Source organism: Cornus florida, unplaced genomic scaffold (assembly GCF_030987335.1).
Source record: "Cornus florida cultivar Cherokee Brave unplaced genomic scaffold, ASM3098733v1 CherokeeBrave_3.0.0_Hap2_Chr09, whole genome shotgun sequence".
Classification (NCBI taxonomy): Eukaryota; Viridiplantae; Streptophyta; class Magnoliopsida; order Cornales; family Cornaceae; genus Cornus; species Cornus florida.
Genome location: NW_026775579.1, coordinates 19,966,251 through 19,988,807, shown reverse-complemented (window position 1 = coordinate 19,988,807; position 22,557 = coordinate 19,966,251). Strand labels below are relative to the sequence as shown.

The window sequence follows — 22,557 nt, the reverse complement described above, 5'->3', positions numbered from 1 at the left end:
CCGTGTGTTGTGAATTGTGTGTCTAGAATTAGGCATAGGGATTGATATATGTGTATGCTTGAGGATTAGAATTGAGGACAAGAACGACGTTGGTGTTAATGTCAGATCGACAATGGGAATGGCCTGGCCAACCATTTCTCTGACTCAGTATTTCCTTAACACAATATCAGGTCACAGATCAACGATCATTGATTTTAGTATGCTTAGTGACAATTGGAGTACGATGTTGTGCGTTGTGTACGTGTTGTAGTACGATCCCATTTTAGAGTGAGACTCACTTGGAATTGATGGTATTCTTTGTATGTGTTCAGGTCACTTGTCATGGAGGGTGGTGTACTTGGTACAAAACTACGTGTCCAAGGAGTTTCAGTTATTGAATCAATTGATCCTTGATCTATGCTAATGGGTTATTTTCCCAGTACCTGATGGTACATTTGACAGGTTGGATGGCTTTCTCGATTTCAGTCGTAGGTGTACAGCTATGATATAGCTATTGAAGGCAGCAGTCATTAGAGATAGTTTTAAGAGTTTCTTTGGGATCGTAAGTTGATTTCGTGTATTAGTTCGTTGAGCGGTTTTGTAACCACTGTTTTGTGGGCCTCAAGGCTTTTAGCGCGGATTGTGTGAGGCGCTGCTGGTTGGACCTACCATGTATGGGATCCAACAGTTTTCTGATGGAATGTCTCGTGTTGACCGCGTCAATGCGATTTTATGTGTCGGATTGGTTTTGACCTGGGTTGAGTGTTTTCCCTTTGATCTCATGTGCGAGAGTAGATGGTTGAGTGTTGTGATAACTTATATTGAATGATTCTTTTCATGATGTGTGTTGTCGTGTGGGTTGACTGAAGTCGTCGTTTGTGAATTCAGTATCGACTAGTGGTATGTTCTGGCTAAAAGGATGACAGTCCTAATAGTTCTTAGTGGTCAGGACTTAGTGGAGTTGGTTGGGGGTTTGTGCCTCATGTGCTTGGTATGTGGCGATAGAGAATTTTGTTTAGCATAGGGTGTGCCCTTATACCCAGTTAGTGTTGTAGGGGAAAGGTTGCGGGTGACTGTGGTTACTGTTCGGTCATTGTAACACTAGGTCACTAGCATAGGGTTGCGAATGACACAGGACGTGAGATTCTTTAGATTGAGATTTTGAGGTATAGCATGTTACGTGGGGTACTCGGAGGCGTACTCCGTTTTTATATCCTTTCGCCTTTCTCTTATAAGGTGGGTTGATTTCGGGGACAAAATCTTTTAAAGTTGAGGAGATTGTAATGTTACCGATTTTTCCTATTTTCTGAAAATTATTTGATCTTTCTGGATTATTTTAATCCTTGTCTGGTTTTGCATGCCACGTGGGTCCCAAGGGCCATTTTAGTTAATTCCTTGTGCTGAGGGTTTTGAAAATATATTTTTAATCATTTTAAGTCGATTAGAAGTGACATTATCATTTTTAGAATTTTTCAGAAGTCGGGACGATTTCCGGACTTGGGAACTTCTCCCGGTTTTCTCATTTTAAGTGAGGGGCATTGTAGTTATTTCACATGCATATACAATATATGTAGCTATATATTAGAAAGATATTTTTTGGGATATGGAAGGCATTGTGAGGGAAGAGAAAGGACAAATTGGTAACTTGACCAAATATTAGTATCCATTCATGCGTTGACAAGTGGCTTAATGAGAGCCATTCATAAGTTGGCAAGACAAACCAACCCATCCATTTCCTCTTCATTTTTGGCAACCCCATTTCTCTTTCTATCTTTCTTTTTTTCTCTCTCTATATTTCTACATCTAAACACATATATATCTCCATAGATTAAATTTTGATTTTGGAAAGGTTTGAGTAAGATTTTAAGGGAAGGGAAAAAGGGAAAGTTGGAAAGCTTAGAGAGGGCTTCCATTTGGCACCCATATTGCTAGGGTTTGGAGAATTTCTAAGTTAGGGCTTGTAAGGCCTTGTTTGGTTTGCTATCTTAAGGTAGGGGAAGTTTAAATTACAAGTCCTATATTTTTAGTGAGTTTTTATGTATTTTATTACATAGAAATTTTGATGTTGTGAAGCATGCTTAGTTTGTAAATTTTGGTTGTGATGTTAAGCATGAGATAATGTTGATTTAATTGTTGTGGATTGAAAATATGATGGTTTCTTGTATTTGTGCCAAGTATGCTATTTTCCTATGAGAAAATGTGATAGTATGATCTATGTGATTGATTTATATGTTTGAATGTTTTGATATAATAATTATGATTTAATCTTGATTTGCATATTGATGAATGGTAGTATGATATGCATATTCTTGGCATGGGATGAGTTGAGAGGACGAAGGTTTAAAGTGGGAGAGAAGGTTAGGAAGTGAGATGATAGTTTGTGTTGTAAGTTAAAGTGATGGTTATGAAGGTTTTGGTGAGGTTGGGTTGGAAAAGAAGAAAGGGGTATTTGCATTTCATGTGTGATGAAATGGTTTGTGAATTTGTGAAATTTAGGTATGATGATATGCTTATATTCCCATGATCCCCTTTCTTTGATCTCATTTTCTTTGGTTGTGACTCACGGGATTTTTAGGAATGTACTTTAGACTTTTTCTACTGAGCTGTTGAGATCACCCTATTATTATTAACATTTTTCAGGAATTCGGAGATGAGCTAGTGAATGATATGCATCCATAGATATTGATGTAGTTAGGATTTCACTTTTATTAAAGCTATGTAATTTTGGCCATGGAGGCCTCATTCTTTGTATTTAATTCTTAAAAATTGTATAAAAATGAGATTTGCATAATTTGATATTTAAACGATGTATTGGACTCGTTTTCAGTTTAATTGAAGGCACGGGAGTTTAATTATGTTTTACACACTATGGAATGCATGAATTGGGACAGGTTTAGACGTTAAATTTGGTCACCAAGGAACCAAAGGGGTGCCTATGTGCGCAAGTACTCAGTTTTAGGCTTTTCTAGGCTTATTTTAAGGTTCTGGTCATCTGGAACTGGCTCAATGAGGCTGAACCGGTTAACCGGTTCAGGGTCATTGAACCGGTTCAGGGTATTGAACCGATTCAAGACCTTAAGTACCCACTTTTGCCTTGTTAGTTTTTCAACTTCGATCACCTGAGTTTGTGCTGTCCGAACCCAAATTGGGTCATTCTTGAGTCCATTTTTAAGAATTTTAAGTTAGCTGTCCAATGAAACCAACCTCATCTTCAAGTTCTATTCATTCTAGGACATATAGATGTTTTAGTGAGACAGTGTCGAAATTTCTCTTGAACCGAGTAGGGGCACTATTGGGAAATCATTATCAATGACCGTAGAACTTCTTCAAATGTCATAGAATGACTAGAATGATTGTTTTAAACTTAATTTGTCTAGTTTAAGAACATATTATCCTTGCTTGTCTTAAAATGACCATTTTACCCCTAGTATGTCCTCGGGTTCGGGTAAGGACCCGGTTAGCGATTCGGATTCCGGGTTCGGGTTGTTACGATGGTGGTGAGTAGATGACTTGACAGCCCAGTGAGTTTGTGCTTTGTGGATTTTGGAGTGTCAGGTTTTTGACTCTCTGCATTTATTAATTTACCTTCTTGCCTTGAAAATAAAAAAATATAAAAAAAAAAAAAAACTTATGGATAGTGGTGGATTAATCTAATTTCTAACACTTCTTGCTTTGAAAAAAAAATAGATCAATCTAACTTTTAACACTTCTTGTAGAAAAAAAATATATACATATGATGGTGGTGGATTATGGAATGTTTTAAGCGGTCAAAAACACCATTGTCGAATAGCAACAGCCACAAAAAAATAAAGTGGTCTATACATTTTTTTTAAACACTGCATATGGATGGTGGCGGATTATGGAGTATTTTTAAGAGGTGAAAAACACCAATGTCGAACAACAAACACCACCAAAAATAAAATAAAATCAACACAAACCTATGCACTAATTTGAAAAAGTGTTAAACAACCACCAAAAATAAAATAAATGGACACAAACCCATGCCCTAGTGTGAAAAAGTGCTCAAATTCTCAATTGTTTTTTTTTTTTTTTTAATAATTATTATTTTAATAGACTCAAATTCTCAAACTCTAGTGTGAGAAAAAAACAAAAAAAAAAAGGATATAGATACTCCATGGTGCAATTATGTGGGTTATACTATCTTAGAATCAGGTACGAACAAAGGCAATTGCAAAATTACTTACAAATTTAGTGAAAACCTTAAACATGTTTTATTTTTTTATTTTTTAAAAAACACTCTTACTTAATTTTTAATAATACTTCACTATGTATTATTATTATTGTTCAAAACAACCCCTAATTATCTCATAATGCAATTCTCTGAGTCCGTGACCATGGGACAGATATTAAAAAGGTCGTGATCCTCGAGGCCATAAAGTATAGATAATAAAGCAAAGTTAAAAATATATTCAAAACGACATCGTTTTGAAGTCCTTTCCATTCTATTGTTTTCCTGATCTTTGTGATCAATTATTAAAACCTTCATTCTCTTGAGAGTAACTTCACATTCCTTTCCTATACACGAGATTTAAGCATTAAGCAACAAGAATTTGAAAGATCCTAAAGCATGATAAAATGTGCCCCTTCCTGAGAGCATCTCCAATGCTCTCTCATTTTGAGCTCTCAAACTCATAATTTGAGAGATGGGTAAAAAAAGCTACTTCAATGGCCTTTCATTTGGCCTCTCAAAATTTGAAAATCTCAAAATTTCTCTCAAATATAAGAGCTGCCAAATTTTTTTGGCAGCTCTCTAACACCAACCCCACACACACACATATATATAATTTCAAACACACACAATTTTAACTCAAATTCGTCTATATATATATATACATATATATATATAAAAGATCATAAAAAATTTCACCAAATAGGATTTAGTTTGCAAAACAACAATTACAGACCTTGATTAGATGATTTAGAAAAAAAATTAAAACAAAACCCATACATACAATTTAGCAGTTGCAGATAGAGAGAGAGAGGCCAAGCTTGAGAGTTGAGAGAGCGGCTGAAGCTTGCGAACGGCGAACCCGAACTGGAACAACAGGCGATGTAAACTGGAGGCGATTCGGGAGGCTGAAATGATTTGCCCTAAAAAAATATATATTTTTAATAATAATATACTCAAATATATAATATACATACATATATATATATATATATATATATATATATATAATATGAATTTTTGAAAAAGAAAAAAAAAATTATATAACAATATAATCAAATATATAAATTTATACATATATATATGTGTGTGTGTGTGTGTGTGTGTGTGTGTATTTTGGTCCTTTTTTGACAAGATATTTTAAATTTTTGTTTCTTTTTAATTAGGTTTAATTTTAGTTTCCTTCTGATGTCTACAACTTGACTTGGAATGTGCCTAATATTAATATTACTGATACAAATATGAATGGTAAGAATGGTAATTAAAAAAGAATGGTGGTTGTGTCAAAAAATAGCATTTTGTATGAAATGCACCTGAGGATACCAAAACGACCCGAGCTTGGAGTGATCCATATTGCATAGGATGGGTCGGATGTGGACAAACTGGATGGAGCCAGTTCGCACCGTATGGGCCCAGGTCCATAAAGCCATTTCAGAAGCCCATGATGAAATGAGAGGGATCGAGTCCAGCCAAAAGAGAATAGGATAGGATCAGCTCAGTGGAGGTTGTAACTGTCTATAAATAGAAGGGATTGAGAGGGAAAAGGGGTTGAAAAATCATTGGGAGTGTAAAGTTTCTCTCTCTACAATTAGGGAAAAATTCTTTGCACTTTCAATTGGCGCTGTCTGTGGGAAGAACAAGAAGGATTGATTGATATCATTCTAGATCAGATCGATTCAACGCATTCTGCGAGGAAGACGACTACTCTGCGAAAACTGAATCAACATTGATGATAATACGATCTGTTTTGACGAGTCAGGGCTCCGGTTGATTTCGGAAAATTGGCGTCTGATCCAAGCAGATCAGATCCGTGGTTGATCCGGCGAACTGTGCAATTGCGATCTGTTGTGATTACTGAATCCGGCCAGTAGCGGACTGAATTCAGCAAGTGTAAGTTCAGATCTGGTGTGCGCGCGTTAGCGGAGCTCCGATTTGGTCAAGAAGTCTGCAGTTGATGACTTTGCTCTGATCTGGAATGATGATCGGAGAGGCGAACTCGAATCCTTTGGAGAACGGCCAGCAGACAAAGCTCGATGAGCTGATGAACATGATCGAGGCTTTGAGGAAAGAAAATGCAGAGCTACGAGCTGGAATGGAGCATCGTGAGGCTTTTGCAATTCCGAGGCCACCTCCTGAAGGAGAGGGAGCTTTACCGTCCGAAGCTGATCGTCAAGGTAATCCAGAAGACGTCAATCGTGGTGGTCTACGTCGTGATGAAGATATAATCGGTAATCTGCCTCCAAATGCCGGCAGGATAGAAGATCGGGAAGGATCTGTTCGTCTGGAACCGCATCACAAACGGATTATGAGGGAGGAAGCACCAGCGTATGAACAACGGGTTGCGTCACCATAGCGGAGTGAATTTGCGGAGGATAGGTCGTTCGATCCGCCATACTGACCTTCATTAGCGACAGTTGATTACGATAGCTCGGAAAGGAGATTTGTCGATCGAGGATTTCCGTCATGATTTTCAAGAGAAAACGAAGCATTGCGTTCCTCAGCAAGGACGGTCGTATCGCCGTTCACTGATGAAATTCTGAACGTGCCGAATCCGAAGAAGTTTTCCATGCCCATCTTCATTCTGTTTAACGGAACAACTGATCCGGTCGATCACATATACCATATTCAATTAAAAATGGCTTTAAATACTAATAATGATCCTTTGATGTGCAAGTGTTTCCCTACGAGCCTGGCTGGACTAGCTCTCAATTGGTTCAAGAATCTGGCTCAAGGCTCAATCGCCAGTTTCCAGGACTTATGCGATAAGTTCATAAGCCAGTATTACGGGAATAAGCGTCCGGCTAAGGATGTATCGAGCTTTTTTACAATGAAGTAGCATGAGGATGAGCGGCTCCAAGCTTTTCTCACCCGGTTCAACCTCGTTAAGAGCATGGTAATGGAGTGCCACCCGTCCACAGTAGTCCAAGCATTTAAACTCGCAATGAACCGGGGGACGCCATTCCACACCAGCTTAGTGGTTAATACGCCAAAGACAATGGACAAGCTGAACGAGAGAGCTGATGGTTTTGTTTGCCTTGAGGAGGAAGAAGCAGCTAATTCAAGGAAGACGTCAATTATTTCGACGGAGGAGAAGTCCAAAGCCAAGATCTGGCAAAAACAAGCTCAACCGCAATGTCAACCCTCATGGAAGGCAGAGAAGAGGCCCAGGGAGGAGGAATCAGTCACTCCACTCAGAGTCACTTTAGCAAGGCTATACCAGGAGAACAAAGATAAGTTTCATCCTCCTCTGCCAATCAGGCAACCTCTTGAACAGAGAGATCAGACTAAACATTGTGCTTTCTATAGTGATTTTGGGCATCAGACTAACGAATGCAGGAACCTAAGGAGGCAAGTAGAGATGCTGATCGCAAAGGGGGAGTTTGCAAGCTATGTCCAGGGTCTGGCGTAAGAGCATAATCACCCGACTGAGCAAATCAAACAGAACCAGAGGCCAAACCAACACAACTCCCAACCCGTCAGGATTATAAACGCAATTCATGGTCGGCCTGAGCAAACGACGGAGTCAGAGGAGTTGCTCAGGACGAGGTTACGCCAGGCCCAGCTGAAAAGAAGAATTAGCAGTGTGCATGCTTTACACCAATAGAACGCGTCCACATTAATAAAGTTTGATAAAACGAACCTGCTACGTGTTCAGATTCCTCATGAAGATCCACTAGTCGTCAGTCTGATGATTGTAGAATGCCTAGTTCGGAGAGTCCTGATTGATCCAGGAAGTAGTGCAAATGTCATGCCCAGGGTGACGTTCGACCGACTAGAGATCGCACCCGAAAAACTCAAACCCACAGGGAATCCGCTGCTCGGATTTGATGGGAAGCGAGTGGAACGCATTGGAATAGTAGAATTGACAGTACAAGCCGCTGAGCGAGTTCTGACTGAAAGTTTTATGGTAGTGGAAATTTATCCATCATACAACCTCTTGATGGGCAGAGGATGGATTCACAGAATTCAGGGCGTTCCGTCAACCTTACATCAAGTGATGCGATGTTTAGGTCCGGATGGGACCAAGGTGATAGATATACATGGGGACCAGGTTGCGGCTAAAGAATGTTATTCAGTAACTTTAAAATCTGCTGAAAAGGGGAAAAATCCCATCCGTTCTGCCATTCCAAAATAGCAATTACAGAACCCTTCTCCCAGCAAGGATGGGGGGGAGGAGCCGCCAGTTCTGACCACAGAACCCCTTCATGAAGCGAAGATTGATCGTAGAAAACCAGACCGAATAACAAAGGTAGGCACCAAACTCACTAAAGAAGAGAGACTAGAGATGACTAATTTCCTGATTCGGAATGCGGATGTATTCGCATGGAGCCATTCAGATATGCCAGGGATAAATCCTGCTGTATCCTGCCATTCCCTCAATGTGGATCCGAATGCAAAGCCAGTAAAGCAGAAGCAGAGAAGATTTGCTCCAGAACGAAACCAGATTATAGCTGAGGAGGTTGATCGGCTGCTTGAAGCAGGATTCATCAGAGAAGTTCAGTACCCGGCCTAGCTCTCTAACGTTGTTGTAGTGCAGAAGAAGAATGGAAAATGGAGAGTGTGCATCGACTTCACCAACCTGAACAAAGCCTGCCCAAAGGATAGTTTCCCATTGCCCAGGATTGATCAAATGGTAGATGCCACCACAGGATATGAGCGGTTAACTTTCCTGGATGCTTATTCCGGTTATAACCAAATTCCTATGGATCCAGTTGATGAAGAGAAGACTTCATTTATTACTGAACGAGGGACTTATTGCTATAAAGTCATGCCATTCGGATTGAAAAACGCTGGAGCCACTTATCAAAGGCTGATCAGCAAGATTTTTAAGGGCCAGATGGGCAGTACTGTCAAGGCTTACATTGATGATATGGTGGTCAAGAGTAAGAAGAAGAGCGATCATTTAGCACACCTGCAAGATATGTTCGATGTGTTGCGCCAGTATGGGATGAAGCTTAATCCGGCCAAGTGCTAATTCGGTGTAAGCTCCGGTCAATTCCTGGGACATGTGGTCAATCATAGAGGAATTGAGGTCAGCCCAGCACAGGCAGAAGCCTTGATCAGGAATGTAGAGCCAAAGATAATTAAAGAGGTGCAGGCACTCACAGGCAGGATAGCCGCACTGAGCCGATTTATTTCCAAGCTTTCGGACCGCTGTAAACCTTTCTTCGATACAATACGAGGGCATGGAAGGCAAACCTGGGGGGATGAACAACGGCAGGCACTAACCAGCCTGAAGGAGTACATGCGTAATCCCCCGGTTCTGTCTGCTCCAGAACCGAATGAGAGACTTTTTCTATATCTCGGGGTGTCCAGCATAGCAACCAGTGCCGTTCTGATCCGTTGCAAAGAGGGCAAGCAGTTCCCGGTGTTTTATGTTAGCAAGACAATGTCTAAACCAGAGAGAAGATACTCTAGGGCCGAACGAATGATCTTGTCGCTGGTCAATGCAAAAAGGAAGCTTAGACACTATTTTGAATCTCACCCAATCGTCGTTTTAACAACTTTCCCTTTGAGAATGATCCTGCACAAACCGGACCTGTCGGGGAGAATGACCAAGTGGGCCATTGAATTGAGTTCATTTGATATCACATACGAGGCCAGGACGGCAATCAAAGGTCAAACGGTGGCGGATTTCCTACTTGACTGTGATGATGAAGATACGGTGGAGGATTGTAATTGTTCCTGGTGGAAGCTTTTCGTGGACGGCTCCTCGAATCAAATGGGGGCCGAGATTGGAATTCAATTGCAAACACCAGAAGGAACTACGCTGAGCCAAGCGATAAGACTAGAGTTCAGCGCGACCAACAATGAGGCAGAATACGAGGCGCTGATAGCCGGGTTGAAGTTGGCTAAGGAATTAAAGATCAAGAATCTGATGGCTTATAGTGACTCGCAACTAGTCATTCGACAAGTCAATGGGGACTATGGAGCCAAGGATGAGACTATGGAAGCATACCGAACTGCGGTTCTGCGTGATGCGAAAGCCTTTGATCAGATCAGGTTTATCCAGTTGTCGAGAGAGTATAACGAAGATGCCGATCGCTTGGCTTGTAGCGCATCCAGTTCTGGAGATACTTTAGCTAGGGTCATCTCGGTCGACATACTGATCCAACCTTCCATTTTTGAAGAACTGCCTGATCCGAGCACTCAACATGTTAATGTCATACCATATGAGCCGAGCTGGATTGATCTAATCATGGCTTACATACGTAGTGGTACACTCCCCGAGTGTAAGGATGAGGCAAGAAGAATTAGGTCCAGCGCAGCAAAATACGCCATTGTGCACGGTCAGTTATATAGACGCTCCTTCTCGGGTCCATATTTGAAGTGTGCTACCCCTACAGAAGCTAGACAGATTATGCGAACCATTCACGAGGGAGTATGCGGAAATCACTCCGGAGGAAGATCTTTAGCACACAAAGCAATGACACAGGGGTACTTCTGGCCGAACATGGCACGAGATGTAGAAGAATTCTCTAGAAGATGCGATAAATGCCAGAGGTTCGGGTCATTGATACATCAACCACCTGAAGACCTGCACGTAATGGCCACCCCATGGCCTTTCGCGCAGTGGGTTATGGACGTGGTTGGCCCTTTGCCGATTGCAAGATCACAGAATAAGTACGTTCTGCTAGCTACTGATTACTTCACCAAATGGGTAGAAGCGGAGCCGTACCCTAGTGTCACCCAAACTCAAGTAAAACGCTTCATTTGGAATAATATTATCTGTCGTTTTGGCATACCAAGGTCAATCGTGATGGACAATGGAACCAACCTCGATAGCAAGCAAGTGAGAGAGCTGCTAGAGGAATATGGAATCAATCAAAAGTTAGCAGCAGTCAGTCATCCTCAGGCTAATGGTCAAGCCGAAATCACAAACAGGACAATATTTGCTTGTATCAAGAAAAAGCTGGTGAATGAAAAAGGCAAATGGTTGGATGAGCTACCGAACGTCTTATGGGCTTACAGAACAACCCCAAGACGGCCAACTGGTGAGAGCCCATTCGCTATGGCCTATGGCACCGAGGCGGTGATACCAGTCGAGCATTTGGTTCCAACTGTAAGGAGCTTGGCGTGGGATCAAGAGAAGAATGATAGAATGCTGAGGTTCAATCTTGATTTATTAGAAGAAAAAAGGGATGCGGCTGCAGTGAGGCTCGCCTCTTATCAACAGACGCTCGTGAATAGCCATAACAAGAAGGTGAGGGACAGGGGATTCGCTCCTGGCGATCTGGTTCTGAAAAGGAAGGTGGGAATAGTCAAAAAGATGTTCTCCCCATGGGAAGGTCCGTACAGAATAGCAGAAGTCATTGGGAAGGGGGCATACGTCCTAGAAACTATGACAGGAAGGGTAGTCAATAAGCCATAGAATGCTATGTCTCTGAAAAGGTACTACCAGTAAAAGTAGAGTTTAATTTCAAGCATATTGTACGTTCTGAATTGCATGCTTGAAAGTGTACGAAATTTCCATGCTTTATAAAAAGCCTCTTCTTTGTTAAAAATCTACACCCTTCCCATTCAGCAAGTTAGTGGCAGCTGGCACTTAAAGCCGAACGCCAAACACTTGCTCAGAAAATGAAAAAGCCAAGTGGCAAGAGGCGTTCAGGCCGAGCGCCAGGCTTTCAGCAAGTTAGTGGCAGCTGGCACTTAAAGCCGAACGCCAAACACTTGCTCAGAAAATGAAAAAGCCAAGTGGCAAGAGGCGTTCAGGCCGAGCGCCAGACTTTCAGCAAGTTAGTGGCAGCTGGCACTTAAAGCCGAACGCCAAACACTTGCTCAGAAAATGAGTAAGGAAAGGACAGAATGGTGATATGGCCAAACGCTAAACACTTAAAAAAAAAAAAAAAAAAAAAAAAAAAAAAAAAAAAAAAAAAACAACAACAACACTGCAAAGCTGAAAATAGAAAACTCAATGGAGGAAAGTGATACTGAGCAAAGATATTATCATTAATAGCCAGAAAGGCCCCAAGGTACGTAGTACCATACATGCAGATTCAAAAAAAAAAAAAAAAAATGCTATTGGCTCTCAATTCTGATCTTCTCTAGACTGTGGCTTGTCGTTCTCGCCACCATCTCCCTCTGGACCATCGAGATCTCCATCTGCCCTATCATCCTTAGAAGGGGAGTCGAGATGAATCACCCCCTCAGCAGGCATAGGTCTTTCGGCAGCGACGGAGGAAGATGGCACGATGGTAGAAAGGGGAAGAATGCTCAGAGGGTGAAAGAGTGGGACAATTCCTGAAGATGTGACCTCTATGCATTCAATAAAAATGTTCTCGGCTGGGTCGCATGGTGGATTTTGATAGTTGTTTGGGGGGTGGATGTCCAGAGAAGCGTCCAGTTCATCAGGACCAGCACAAGAGCTTGATTCACCTTCAGGGGGAGAACGGTCAACAAAACCGTCTCTGTACCCTTCAGCATACCGGATGGCACTGGTCCTGGTAAAGCGAGCAAGGAGAGCCCTCATTCCCCCTTCGACTCTGCTGATCATGTTCATCAGGGAAGACCGTTCGTTTAGAAGTTTTTCTTTGGAATTCGCATATGATAACCGTTCAGCAATGAATGAATGCTGAAGGTCCCCCTTTTCGGCTTTAAGAGAGTCCCTTTCTGTCAAAGCTACACTCTTCTCGGTTTTTAAGACATCAACCTCATCATGAAGAGAGTCCCGTTCGGTCTTCAGGGAATCCAGTTCAGCTCTGAGGGAATCCCTCTCGTTTGCCAGACCGTCTTTCTCTGCCTTTAGGTCAGCAACTTCCTTCTCAGAGTCCCTAAGCTTTGACTCCAGCTCAGCAACTCTGGCCTCAAGAAGAGTCTCTGCTTCAACAGACCTTTTAAGGCCCACAGAGAGAGACTTAAGTTTTTTATTCAGTGTTTCAACTGTTTTCTGAAAGGTGAACATCCCGAACAGAGTCTGCATGAAGAAAAAGAAATTCAGATCAGACTAAGTACAAAGGAATCATAACTGAAAAGGAACACAGTTCAGTGGAAGAAGGGTCACCTCCATAGCAGCGGCCGAGAACCGTTGGAACATCTCACCAAAGGACATTTTATTCTGGATTTCAAAGTCTTTGGGGGTCCAGAAGCCCTTGTAGAAAGCAAACAAGGTTAGGGGGTCTTTGTATATTGAGTCAGTGGGGCCAATGGTTAATCCATCTTCACGGCTGAGCAAAGGTCGTCATGGAAGAACGGATGGAATTGGACCAGAGGTTCTGGCCGACTCACCTTCAGGAATAAAGAACCGGGCAGGGGGCAATGGTTCAGTAACCCTGAAGGAAACCGTCCTTATCCTTCGGTTCGGAGGGATATCACTCTGATCATGACCGCCCTCAGGCATTGGCCTTTTCCCCAAACTCTTTTCCAACAGAGCAGCATTAGCTGGCCCCCCGTTGTCCTCAGAATTTCCAGCATCCTGAGTGCTTTCTGAAGAAGTGTCGGATGAAATGTTTGATGGCATAATGACGGGGGCAGCAGGATGAACTTCAGCAGCATGGCCCGCAACAGGGTTCTCACCATGGGTGAGCTCTAAAGGCGCATCAGCAGAACGGGTTGAGACTTGAGTTGCAGCTGGGGCAACCACAACTTGCTCTAGGGCAGAGACAGCAGGAAGAGATGATGTGGAAGCAGGTGTAGGTGATGGAATAACGGCAGGAGCGTTAGAAAGGGTGGGAGCAAGACGCCTCCTCCTGCTGAACGATGGGATCTGAATGTTCTCCATTGTAGACCCTAAAAGAGAGATGTCAGAAAGATTATCAGATGTAAGCAAATCAGTAGCTGAAGGAACATCGTTCAGCACGTTTTCTAGCAAGGTATCTAGCCTAGCCCTGCAGACGCTATAAACTAGTTCATCATGGGGAATTTCAAGGCATCTACAAAGAAAAGTGCAAAAGCGGGGAAGATAACTTTCACAGTGGCGTTCAGAAGGATGTTTTTTCAGTTTCTTGTAGCCAGAGACAGAACTGGTTCCAAAGGAAGAGGGGATAGGGAAGGAATGGCCGAGCGGAGTCCGCCAATTCCCACCAACCACAATTAAATTCCGCCTCCAACCCTTTTCAAATGAGCTTTTATCAGTGCAGATTGACCGTTTGTCAATAGGAAAGAAGTGATAGTACAAGTCGTTTTGTGAGATCTTATTAATCCGATAGCAGAGGAGAAGGTCAATAATGTCAAGATTGAGACCCCTGTCACGATTCAAGAGCAGGAGAACTGAAATTACCCTAAGAAAGTTTGGGTTAACTTGCAGGGGGCAGAGCCTCAATTTGTTGAAAGTGTAGCAAAAGAATGGGTGTACGGGGAACCTAATGACGTTCAGGTGAATGACAGAGAACAAAACTTCCCCAGGAAGAAGACCCTTACCGGATCTCTCGTCTAAGTTTGTTGGGTAGACTCTGAGAGAAACGTCGTGAGGGATACAATTCTTGGATCGAATGGTGTTCAGGTTAGGGGAAGCCATGAAAAGGGGAAGAGTTCTAGGTAGTAAAGGCGCCTTTAAAGAGAGGATGTTTAAAAAAAGAAAAAAGAAACTAACCTCGAAGGTTTGTGATGAACTCAGCAACGGCACAGTAGCTAAAAATAAAAAAGGAAGGACTCGCCGGAAGAACTTGCCGGAGAAAGTAAAAAGGATCGCCGGAATGTGCAGGAAAGCAACAAGGAGTAGAAGTAAAGAGGTAAGAGAGAGGATGAAGGAGAGAAAGATCAGAATTTATAAAGAGGAGAAGTAAAAGCGACATGGAACTCCAAAGGTCAAGGCAAAAAGTGGCGCTGCAGATCTCGAAACCTGGGTTCTTGTACCAGCCGTTCGATTCCTCGAGTTATTGCTCCAAGCCGTCAGACCAAGATCGTGTCCTTTCAATAATCTCACCCTCATTAATGAGGAAAGAGATTATTGGGGGCAGATGAGGATACCAAAACGACCCGGGCTTGGAGTGATCCACATTGCATAGGATGGGTCGGATGTGGACAAACGGGATGGAGCCAGTTCGCGCCGTATGGGCCCAAGTCCATAAAGCCATTTCAGAAGCCCATGATGAAATGAGAGGAATCGAGTCCAGCCAAAAGAGAATAGGATAGGATCAGCTCAGTGGAGGTTGTAATTGTCTATAAATAGAAGGGATTGAGAGGGAAAAGGGGTTGAAAAATCATTGGGAGTGTAAAGTGTCTCTCTACAATTAGGAAAAAATTCTTTGTACTTTCAGCACCATTGGAACATAATTGCTAAAATGTAGCATTTTGACATTGTAACACCTGTCAAAATATAGATTTGACAGTTGAAAATAACTTTTAGTATTGGAGATGGCTAAGCCTTTAACCACAATTCCATGATAGTATTGATACCAATGGATTGCTTGTGTGTGTAGTTTTTTTTGTTTTGTTTTGAGCTGTGATGGAGACTAGAGAGTAAGAAAATTTAACATGGAGTATTTTTTAAATGGTTAACTTTTACCCAAAAGAAACAAAGTCAATATATTATTACCTGATTGACAAATTCATATATCATTATTTTATCAAGTAATTTGAACATTGTGGAGGGAAATTTTCCCAACAACCATAGGGCACCACGTGTGCATTGCAAAGTCCAGGAGCGAGCCCAAGGAGATGAGCCCAACACTAAAAGCCCACCTATTGGGACTGGTTCTCTTAATAGAAAGATAATATGCTCGATCCGGCCCAGAGTGCCAAACGGACCCGGTGAAAGCTACAACACCCATTCGACCAGGCCATAATATTGTCCAACATTAGGGACTCCTCTTAGTGTAAATAATTAGGAAAAAACAGAATCAAGAAGATCATCACAAATCCATTGCTAATTACAATACAACAGACAAAACAGAAAAAATAAATGTCGAAAGCAATCAGGCTCTGGGCATGATGACACAAGTAAAGTACAAACATTTCTTATTTCATTTCTTTCAATGTGATTCAAAGCATGTGATTAGAAACCTATTTTAGTTAGTGCAACACTCAACCTTACCATTTCATGCAGCTTCACCATTCATTCTCCCTGAACTCAACAAAGCATAACCATAAAAATCGAACTTAACGTAAACTCTGTGATTCCCTCTAAAAATTTAAGCTGTTGCGATTACCCAAATGTAGCTCACCAGAACTCTTTTAAGTGCGGCACAGCTATATCAGCAATTCCTCTTCCTATGCCTTGCATGTTCTTCATATGCTTCTAGCTCCACTCCATGAGTTTAAAACACTCAAATAAAAATCATACTCATTCTGTTCTTTTGCTTCAATCAGAATTCAGAATCATCAATCTTTTGACCATGAGACTCACTGCCGACAAAAAAATTCAGCAGATATCAGTGTTGAGGTCAGATTAATCAAAGAAAACTGAGAGATTGCACGTAGTACCTGGGTCGACAAATGAACGAGAATAAACAGTGCACGAAATTGAATCTAAATACTTACAAGCACTTTGAAATCATCCTAGTACCCTGGCGGACGAACAAAAGATGCACAAATCATTTCTTTAACAGTTTAAATTCAAAGAGCAGGAACACAGAGTTAGAATCTAAAATCCCACTCTTCTCAGCTGCTTGGCAAAGAGAACAAAGTAAAAACCACCAATTTCAAGGAAGAGAACACAAAGGTTCCATAAATGTATCTAATGAACCCCTTCCTAAGCCTTTAATTCCAATTCCATGATACCAATGGACTGCTTGTGTGTGTTTTATCCTGACAAATAATCGCTCACCCATGTTGTCTCTCCAGAACTTGACCACTTAACATTCCACTTGAGGAAGTTGACAAGATGTCATTATACTATAACCCTTGGTAGTTTCGATCTATAATTTAAACTGCTCCAAAACAACCATTTTACTCGAGTCGCATGGAGATTCTCTCAGAGAACGCACATTTTAATTGGCATTTGAAAGGTGGAAGTTGCAGCAATTGGCCTGAACATAAAGTTTTTAAAACGAATTGGATTTTGGTTAAATGATACCTAATAGGCAAAGCAGATAACTTCAGTGGAAAAATATAAACATTGACTGAGAAACACCATAAATCTAGTATGATAAATCAAAAGATCAATATCTGGAATCAATTACGGGAAACTTTTGAGGTAAATTATCTAATATTGTTGAAGAAACAAAAATATCACGAGCATAGAAAGAAAATCCTCTTGAGAAACAGGGACTTTTACAAGTGTTCCCAATGTATTCAAAAAGTATAATAAAAATAAATAAATAAATAAATACAGAAAGCATCCTAATTTTCAGAGCTTTCGTCAGGCAACTCCAGTTGAATTCCTTTCCTGCCCATGCGCTAAGGTCTCAAAGCCTGGCAGTATTCATCGATTCTCTTCCATGTGTTCAATGTCAGCATGGAATATTTCACTAATAGCCACTTTTACCCAGAAGAAACAAAATCAATATTTTATACCTGATTAACAAATTCATATATCATAATTTTAACAGAAATTTAAACATGGAGATCTTTCTAGCACCAAAAACTCGGCCAGATAAAGGAGTCAGGTCCAAAGAACCAAAATCACGAATCCTTTACCGATTTCAAGACAACAAACAAAACAGAAAATTGATATATCCTAGATGCAGTTTAAAAGGCAGTCACAAAGACTTAAAGAGTGCACATAAAAATCAATGTTAGACAGCTATTTCATTTATTTCTATGCGATCCAACATACATGATAAAAAACCTACTAGTTAGTGGAACACTCAACCTTACCATGTCATGTAGATGCTTAGCTGTTTAGATCTCTACAAGATCAGATAAAATCCAATTCAAATTCCGTTTCAGAAAACACAAACCAGCACTCACCTTTCTAGCTTACTGTTGGACAGCCAGAAACATGTGTGTTGAATGCTTTAACCATTCAGCCATGGATGCCTAGTGAGATTCTCGTACACAATAAAAAAACCAAATTCCAATTTACATGAAATCTCACCATGCACCATTAGTTGCAAGAAGCTAGGCCATTGCATTTAATTCTTCAAGTAGAGAAATATATACTATAAATTTATCTTCATACGACCAAGTCTATGTCTATTTTAGCTGATCAGAACTCTTTAAATGCAGCAGAGCCAAATCAGCAATTGTGCTTAAAATGCTTCTAGCTTGCATCCTTGAGTTAATTCAATCAAATAAAAGCTAGAGCATCATGACGTATCGACTAAACAAAAAATATGAATCCAGGATACAGAAGCACCTACTTTAGAAGCCACCACCAAAAATAAAAAGTCAACAAATTGCCTGCTTCACACATTCAAAAAGAGATGATATTATTCACTTTCTTTGTGACCCCAATAGACAATATATGCAAAGCATCTAGACAAAAATCATACTCATTTTGTTCTTTTGCTTCAATCATAATTCAGAATCATCAATCTTTGAAGAAAGAATGGTTATGACAAGTAAACCATGAAACTTACTGCCAACAAAATAATTTAGCAGATATCAAGTGTTGAGGTTAGATTAATCAAAGAAAACAGAGAGATTGCATATAGTGTCTGCATCAATCAATCTGTACAAATCATCCCAGTAACCTAGCAGGTGGAAAAAAGGTGTACAAATCATATTTCAATGGTTTATATTCATAAAACAGCAAAACATAGCTAAGAATCTATAATCCCACTCTCTTCTCAGTTGCTTGCCAATAGAGCAAACATAAAAACAACCACCAATCCCAAGTACAGAAAAGGCAATTTAGGGAGATGAAGGTCAACCATCAATTTCAAGGAAGAGAACACAAAGGTTTCATTAATCAATATATCCCGTCATTTATAGTCCAGCACATGGAAGCCCATAAACCTGATTTTTTTCTGCAATATTATCCAAAATATTTAGCAATTCTCCTAGCACATATTTCCTGTCACTCCAGTTTAATCCAGTCCATAAACCAAGTTTTAACAAATAGTTGCAGTATGTGACGGTCAACGAACAATATTGTTGCAAAACAATTTCCTTACTGGTTGGGAATGGTGTATCGCAATAATCCTGAAAGCATGTATTTTATCTTAATCATGGTATCACCAGACATTAGAAACTAGCTAGCAAAACAAAGGAATAAAACATCAGGTTACTTCAAAGGGGATCCTCTTAATTGTTATAACTCAATAGGTAGCATCTAGGTACGGAAAAGAATGCTAGCACATAATTGGTAAATCATTTCTTAAATATGAAAATCACATTTGCTTTTTCAATGATGATTGTGATTCCTTAACATATTCATGATGTAAGTTCCACCGTAGTCGACAGGACTAGGAAGTATTTGATAGTGCAAAAAGAGTTTTGATGGTGACTCAAATTCATTCAAGGGCCACATTACCTGGCACAATTTGTGTCCTCCATACTTATTGACGGATAATTTATTTAACGAACCCGTTTGAATACCCATTTCTACAACCTGTATTTCAATCAATTTAGTGATCATTTAAGCAGTGTTTGTGTGCATGTGCATCTATATTGTATTAGAATGCAGCTATTATATGATTCTTCAAAGCCATTAAATTTGTATGGTGTACTTGATTGTGTGAGAGCCTAACATTCAACCATCACCCAAATCTTCTCAAAAATAACCGGTCTACCTCTTTCTTGGTGGTTTTAGCTCTTAAATTCTTAATTTTAATACCCAAATCAAATTTTCAAGACTGGTAAAGGAAAGAAAGAAATACTCTCACAAGTAAGTTCAGGTAAGTAGGATCTGAAAAGGCATTAACCAACAAAAGATGATATCACTGAGAATGTGATTTAAAAAACATTTCATGCAATTAGGTTTATGATATCTCAAACATAACCGGTCTACCTCTGCCTTGGTACAAGTAGATATTTCTAGCAAAGGTCCAAATTTGCTACCATGGTTTATGACATCTTTGCAGTATGTGTATTTCATACTGCAAAGATATCAAGCTACAACAAGAATTCACCATTTGTAGCACTGTGATGCTAATAAATGAAAAGTGGCCTGGTAAACGAATTTGCTACCATGGTTGAAGAAAAACTGAACCAAATGTTCTACTTTTACATGCGGATTATTTAACGACCGTTTGGCTACCCATTTCTACAACCTATATTTCAATCAATTTAGTGATCTTTTAAGCACTGTTCACCAAGTATGATGGTTTAATTCCTTAACCGTGGATGATTTAACGAACCCGTTTGGCTACCCAGAAACACAAAAATAAATGCATGAACCACAACTAAGCAAAACAATTATCACTTTATTTTCAACGAAATAACCATCAACGCAGAAGTTACTTCCCCTCCACAGCTTGCACCTTTACTTGACAATGCAATTACATTTAGCTGATGTAAAGACGAATATGACTTTCAGAGAAACTCATGGAATTAAAAGTTCAAAAATTAAACCAAGAAATTTGCCAAATTGAAATCAGCCCAGAGTTGGTGCGGTTATGTTTCCATCGTGAAAGTCCAAAGTGATCATGCTAATTTTGGTGAAATTGTTCAGAAGTATTTGTGTATTGACAATAAAGCAAAAAATTAAAATTAAAATTAAAAAATCCAAGAACAACATGGAAAGAACCACCATTGAGAATGCTTACATTAAACCCTTATACAATGAAAGTGACTTCTCGTAGCCTTCTTTGAGTTAAAACACATTGTGAGCTACTTGTGTATCCTCTTTTTGGAAAAAAAACTGAGGCAAAAAAAAACAAAGAAGCAACAATTGGTTTGAAAGGAATGAAGAATATCACCAATGACAGATGGTATCCCATATGAAACCCAATTGTACCTGCCGAATCAAGGTGGAGCCACAGCCATCTCACTGGACTCCTTATGTTTGAGATACTGATGCAAAATTGAAAGCCTGGCCGTCTCAAATGCAAAATACCCCAATGCAGAGAAACAAGCACTATGAAGAACTCGAGGACCCATTCCACTGGTCAATCCCACCCACCCCTCTTCTTTCAAGATTTGCTTCACAGTGGCCGAAACCCCACTATACACAGCAGCAGTGACCTTATTTACAGCCTCCCCATGAACCTGAGTCATCAATCTAGTCTTCACCACATCCAAAGGCGTTGTCAAAGACGCCGATATTGCACCAGCCAACGCCCCACAGCACACGCTTTGTAATGGCTCCAAATTTGCCTTCTTTGTTTTACTCAACACTGCAGCTTTCAAGTACTCAAACGAGGAATAGCTCAACACTCCAGCAGGCAAATTCCTCAACAATGTTGCAGAGTAACCAGCATACAGACCCAAAACACCATCTTTCTCTAGAATCCTCAACAGAACCTCCCAAGACCTCCCCTTAGCACCAGCCTGCATTCTCTGAGTGATCAATTCCTTCGGCACCATTATCGCCGACGACACAATATTCCCCATTGCACCAGCAGTGGGAGGGATCAGCAAAGGTGGGTATTGAGGCAATTTCGATAGAATCGACTTCCCAAACTCACACGTCCCGAAGTACACCGCAGACGAAGCCGTGGACCCGACAATCACAGCCGAGACGCCGCTGTAAAACCCGAGAATTCCCTTGTTCTGGAAGGTCTTGACAATGGCATCGAGCGTGCCGCTATAAATTTCGGAAGCCCCTCTGGTTTGGAGCTTCGTTTTGATGGTGTCGAGTGGGTGGAGACACACATACGTGAATGCACCGGCAATGCCACCACCGCCTGCGCCGATGAGGGCTCGTTCGAAGACGGAGAGGTTTCTGAGCAGAGAACGGACTCTGGGATTGTCTCTGGTGGTGGGTTTTAGCCAATTCTGAGAAGTGGGTTTTGGTGGGTTTTCGATTTGGGTCTCTAAAGAAATGGAGGTCGAGGAGAATCTGAGATTGGTTGATAGACTGGTGTGACTTCTGGTGTTTTGCTCTGTTCTGTGAATGATTTGGTTAGGGTTTGGGGAATGGAGATTAGAGGTGGATATGAGGGTGTTGAGATGGTTGAAACGGGTGTTGAAATCGTCGAGTGTGTTGAGGTGATTAGGGTTAGAAGAGAGAAGGCCAAGAGTTGTGGAGATTGGAGTATCCATTGCAAGTGCTCTGCTATTTGCGGGCTGTTCCGAGTGTGATGATCTTGTCAATGGTCATGGCAGAGGGACGCCTGGAGACGCGTCTGGATACCGGGCGCAAGATTTGGGAGATAGTACGCGCTGGGTTGGGTTGAGGTTTGACTAGAAAGCCTAGGAGGCTAGGATGATTTTGGTTTGCAAACCTGCAATCAGGTGCAATTAGTTGTTTGAGAAATCATTTGGGTTAAATGCCAAAAAAAAAAAAAAAAAAAAAAAAAAAAAAAAAAAAAAAGAAACCTGAACTATTGGCCAATCAGCAATAAACCCTCAGAACTTTAAAATTTTTAAAAAATACCCTCTAAACTATAATTTTTGTTACAGATAGCTCCATCTGACGACCGGCCGGTTGAATTTCACCGTTAAAACCATCACATGTAGTCACG

At 40.8% G+C, this 22,557-nt stretch overlaps 2 protein-coding genes across 3 annotated transcripts; one reads left to right on the top strand and one right to left on the bottom strand.

Annotated features, from left to right (window-relative positions):
- The first annotated feature begins 7,856 nt into the window (after window positions 1–7,856).
- LOC132272401 (uncharacterized) lies at window positions 7,857–8,303 on the top strand. Its single transcript, XM_059773559.1, has one exon. The coding sequence runs from the start codon at window positions 7,857–7,859 to the stop codon at window positions 8,301–8,303; it is 447 nt and encodes a 148-aa protein (XP_059629542.1).
- A 7,743-nt stretch (window positions 8,304–16,046) lies between these two features.
- Window positions 16,047–22,343, bottom strand: LOC132273576 (protein MITOFERRINLIKE 1, chloroplastic). Of its 2 annotated transcripts, none has more exons than XM_059774546.1 (2): window positions 20,889–22,343; window positions 16,047–16,450 (listed from the first exon to the last, which is right to left on the bottom strand). In XM_059774546.1, the coding sequence occupies exon 1, from the start codon at window positions 22,133–22,135 to the stop codon at window positions 20,897–20,899; it is 1,239 nt and encodes a 412-aa protein (XP_059630529.1). In that variant the 5' UTR covers window positions 22,136–22,343; the 3' UTR covers window positions 16,047–16,450; window positions 20,889–20,896. The 2 variants fall into 2 exon arrangements, with proteins under 2 accessions (XP_059630529.1, XP_059630528.1); XM_059774545.1 differs by lacking the exon at window positions 16,047–16,450 and adding an exon at window positions 20,624–20,792.
- Window positions 22,344–22,557: the final 214 nt, after the last annotated feature.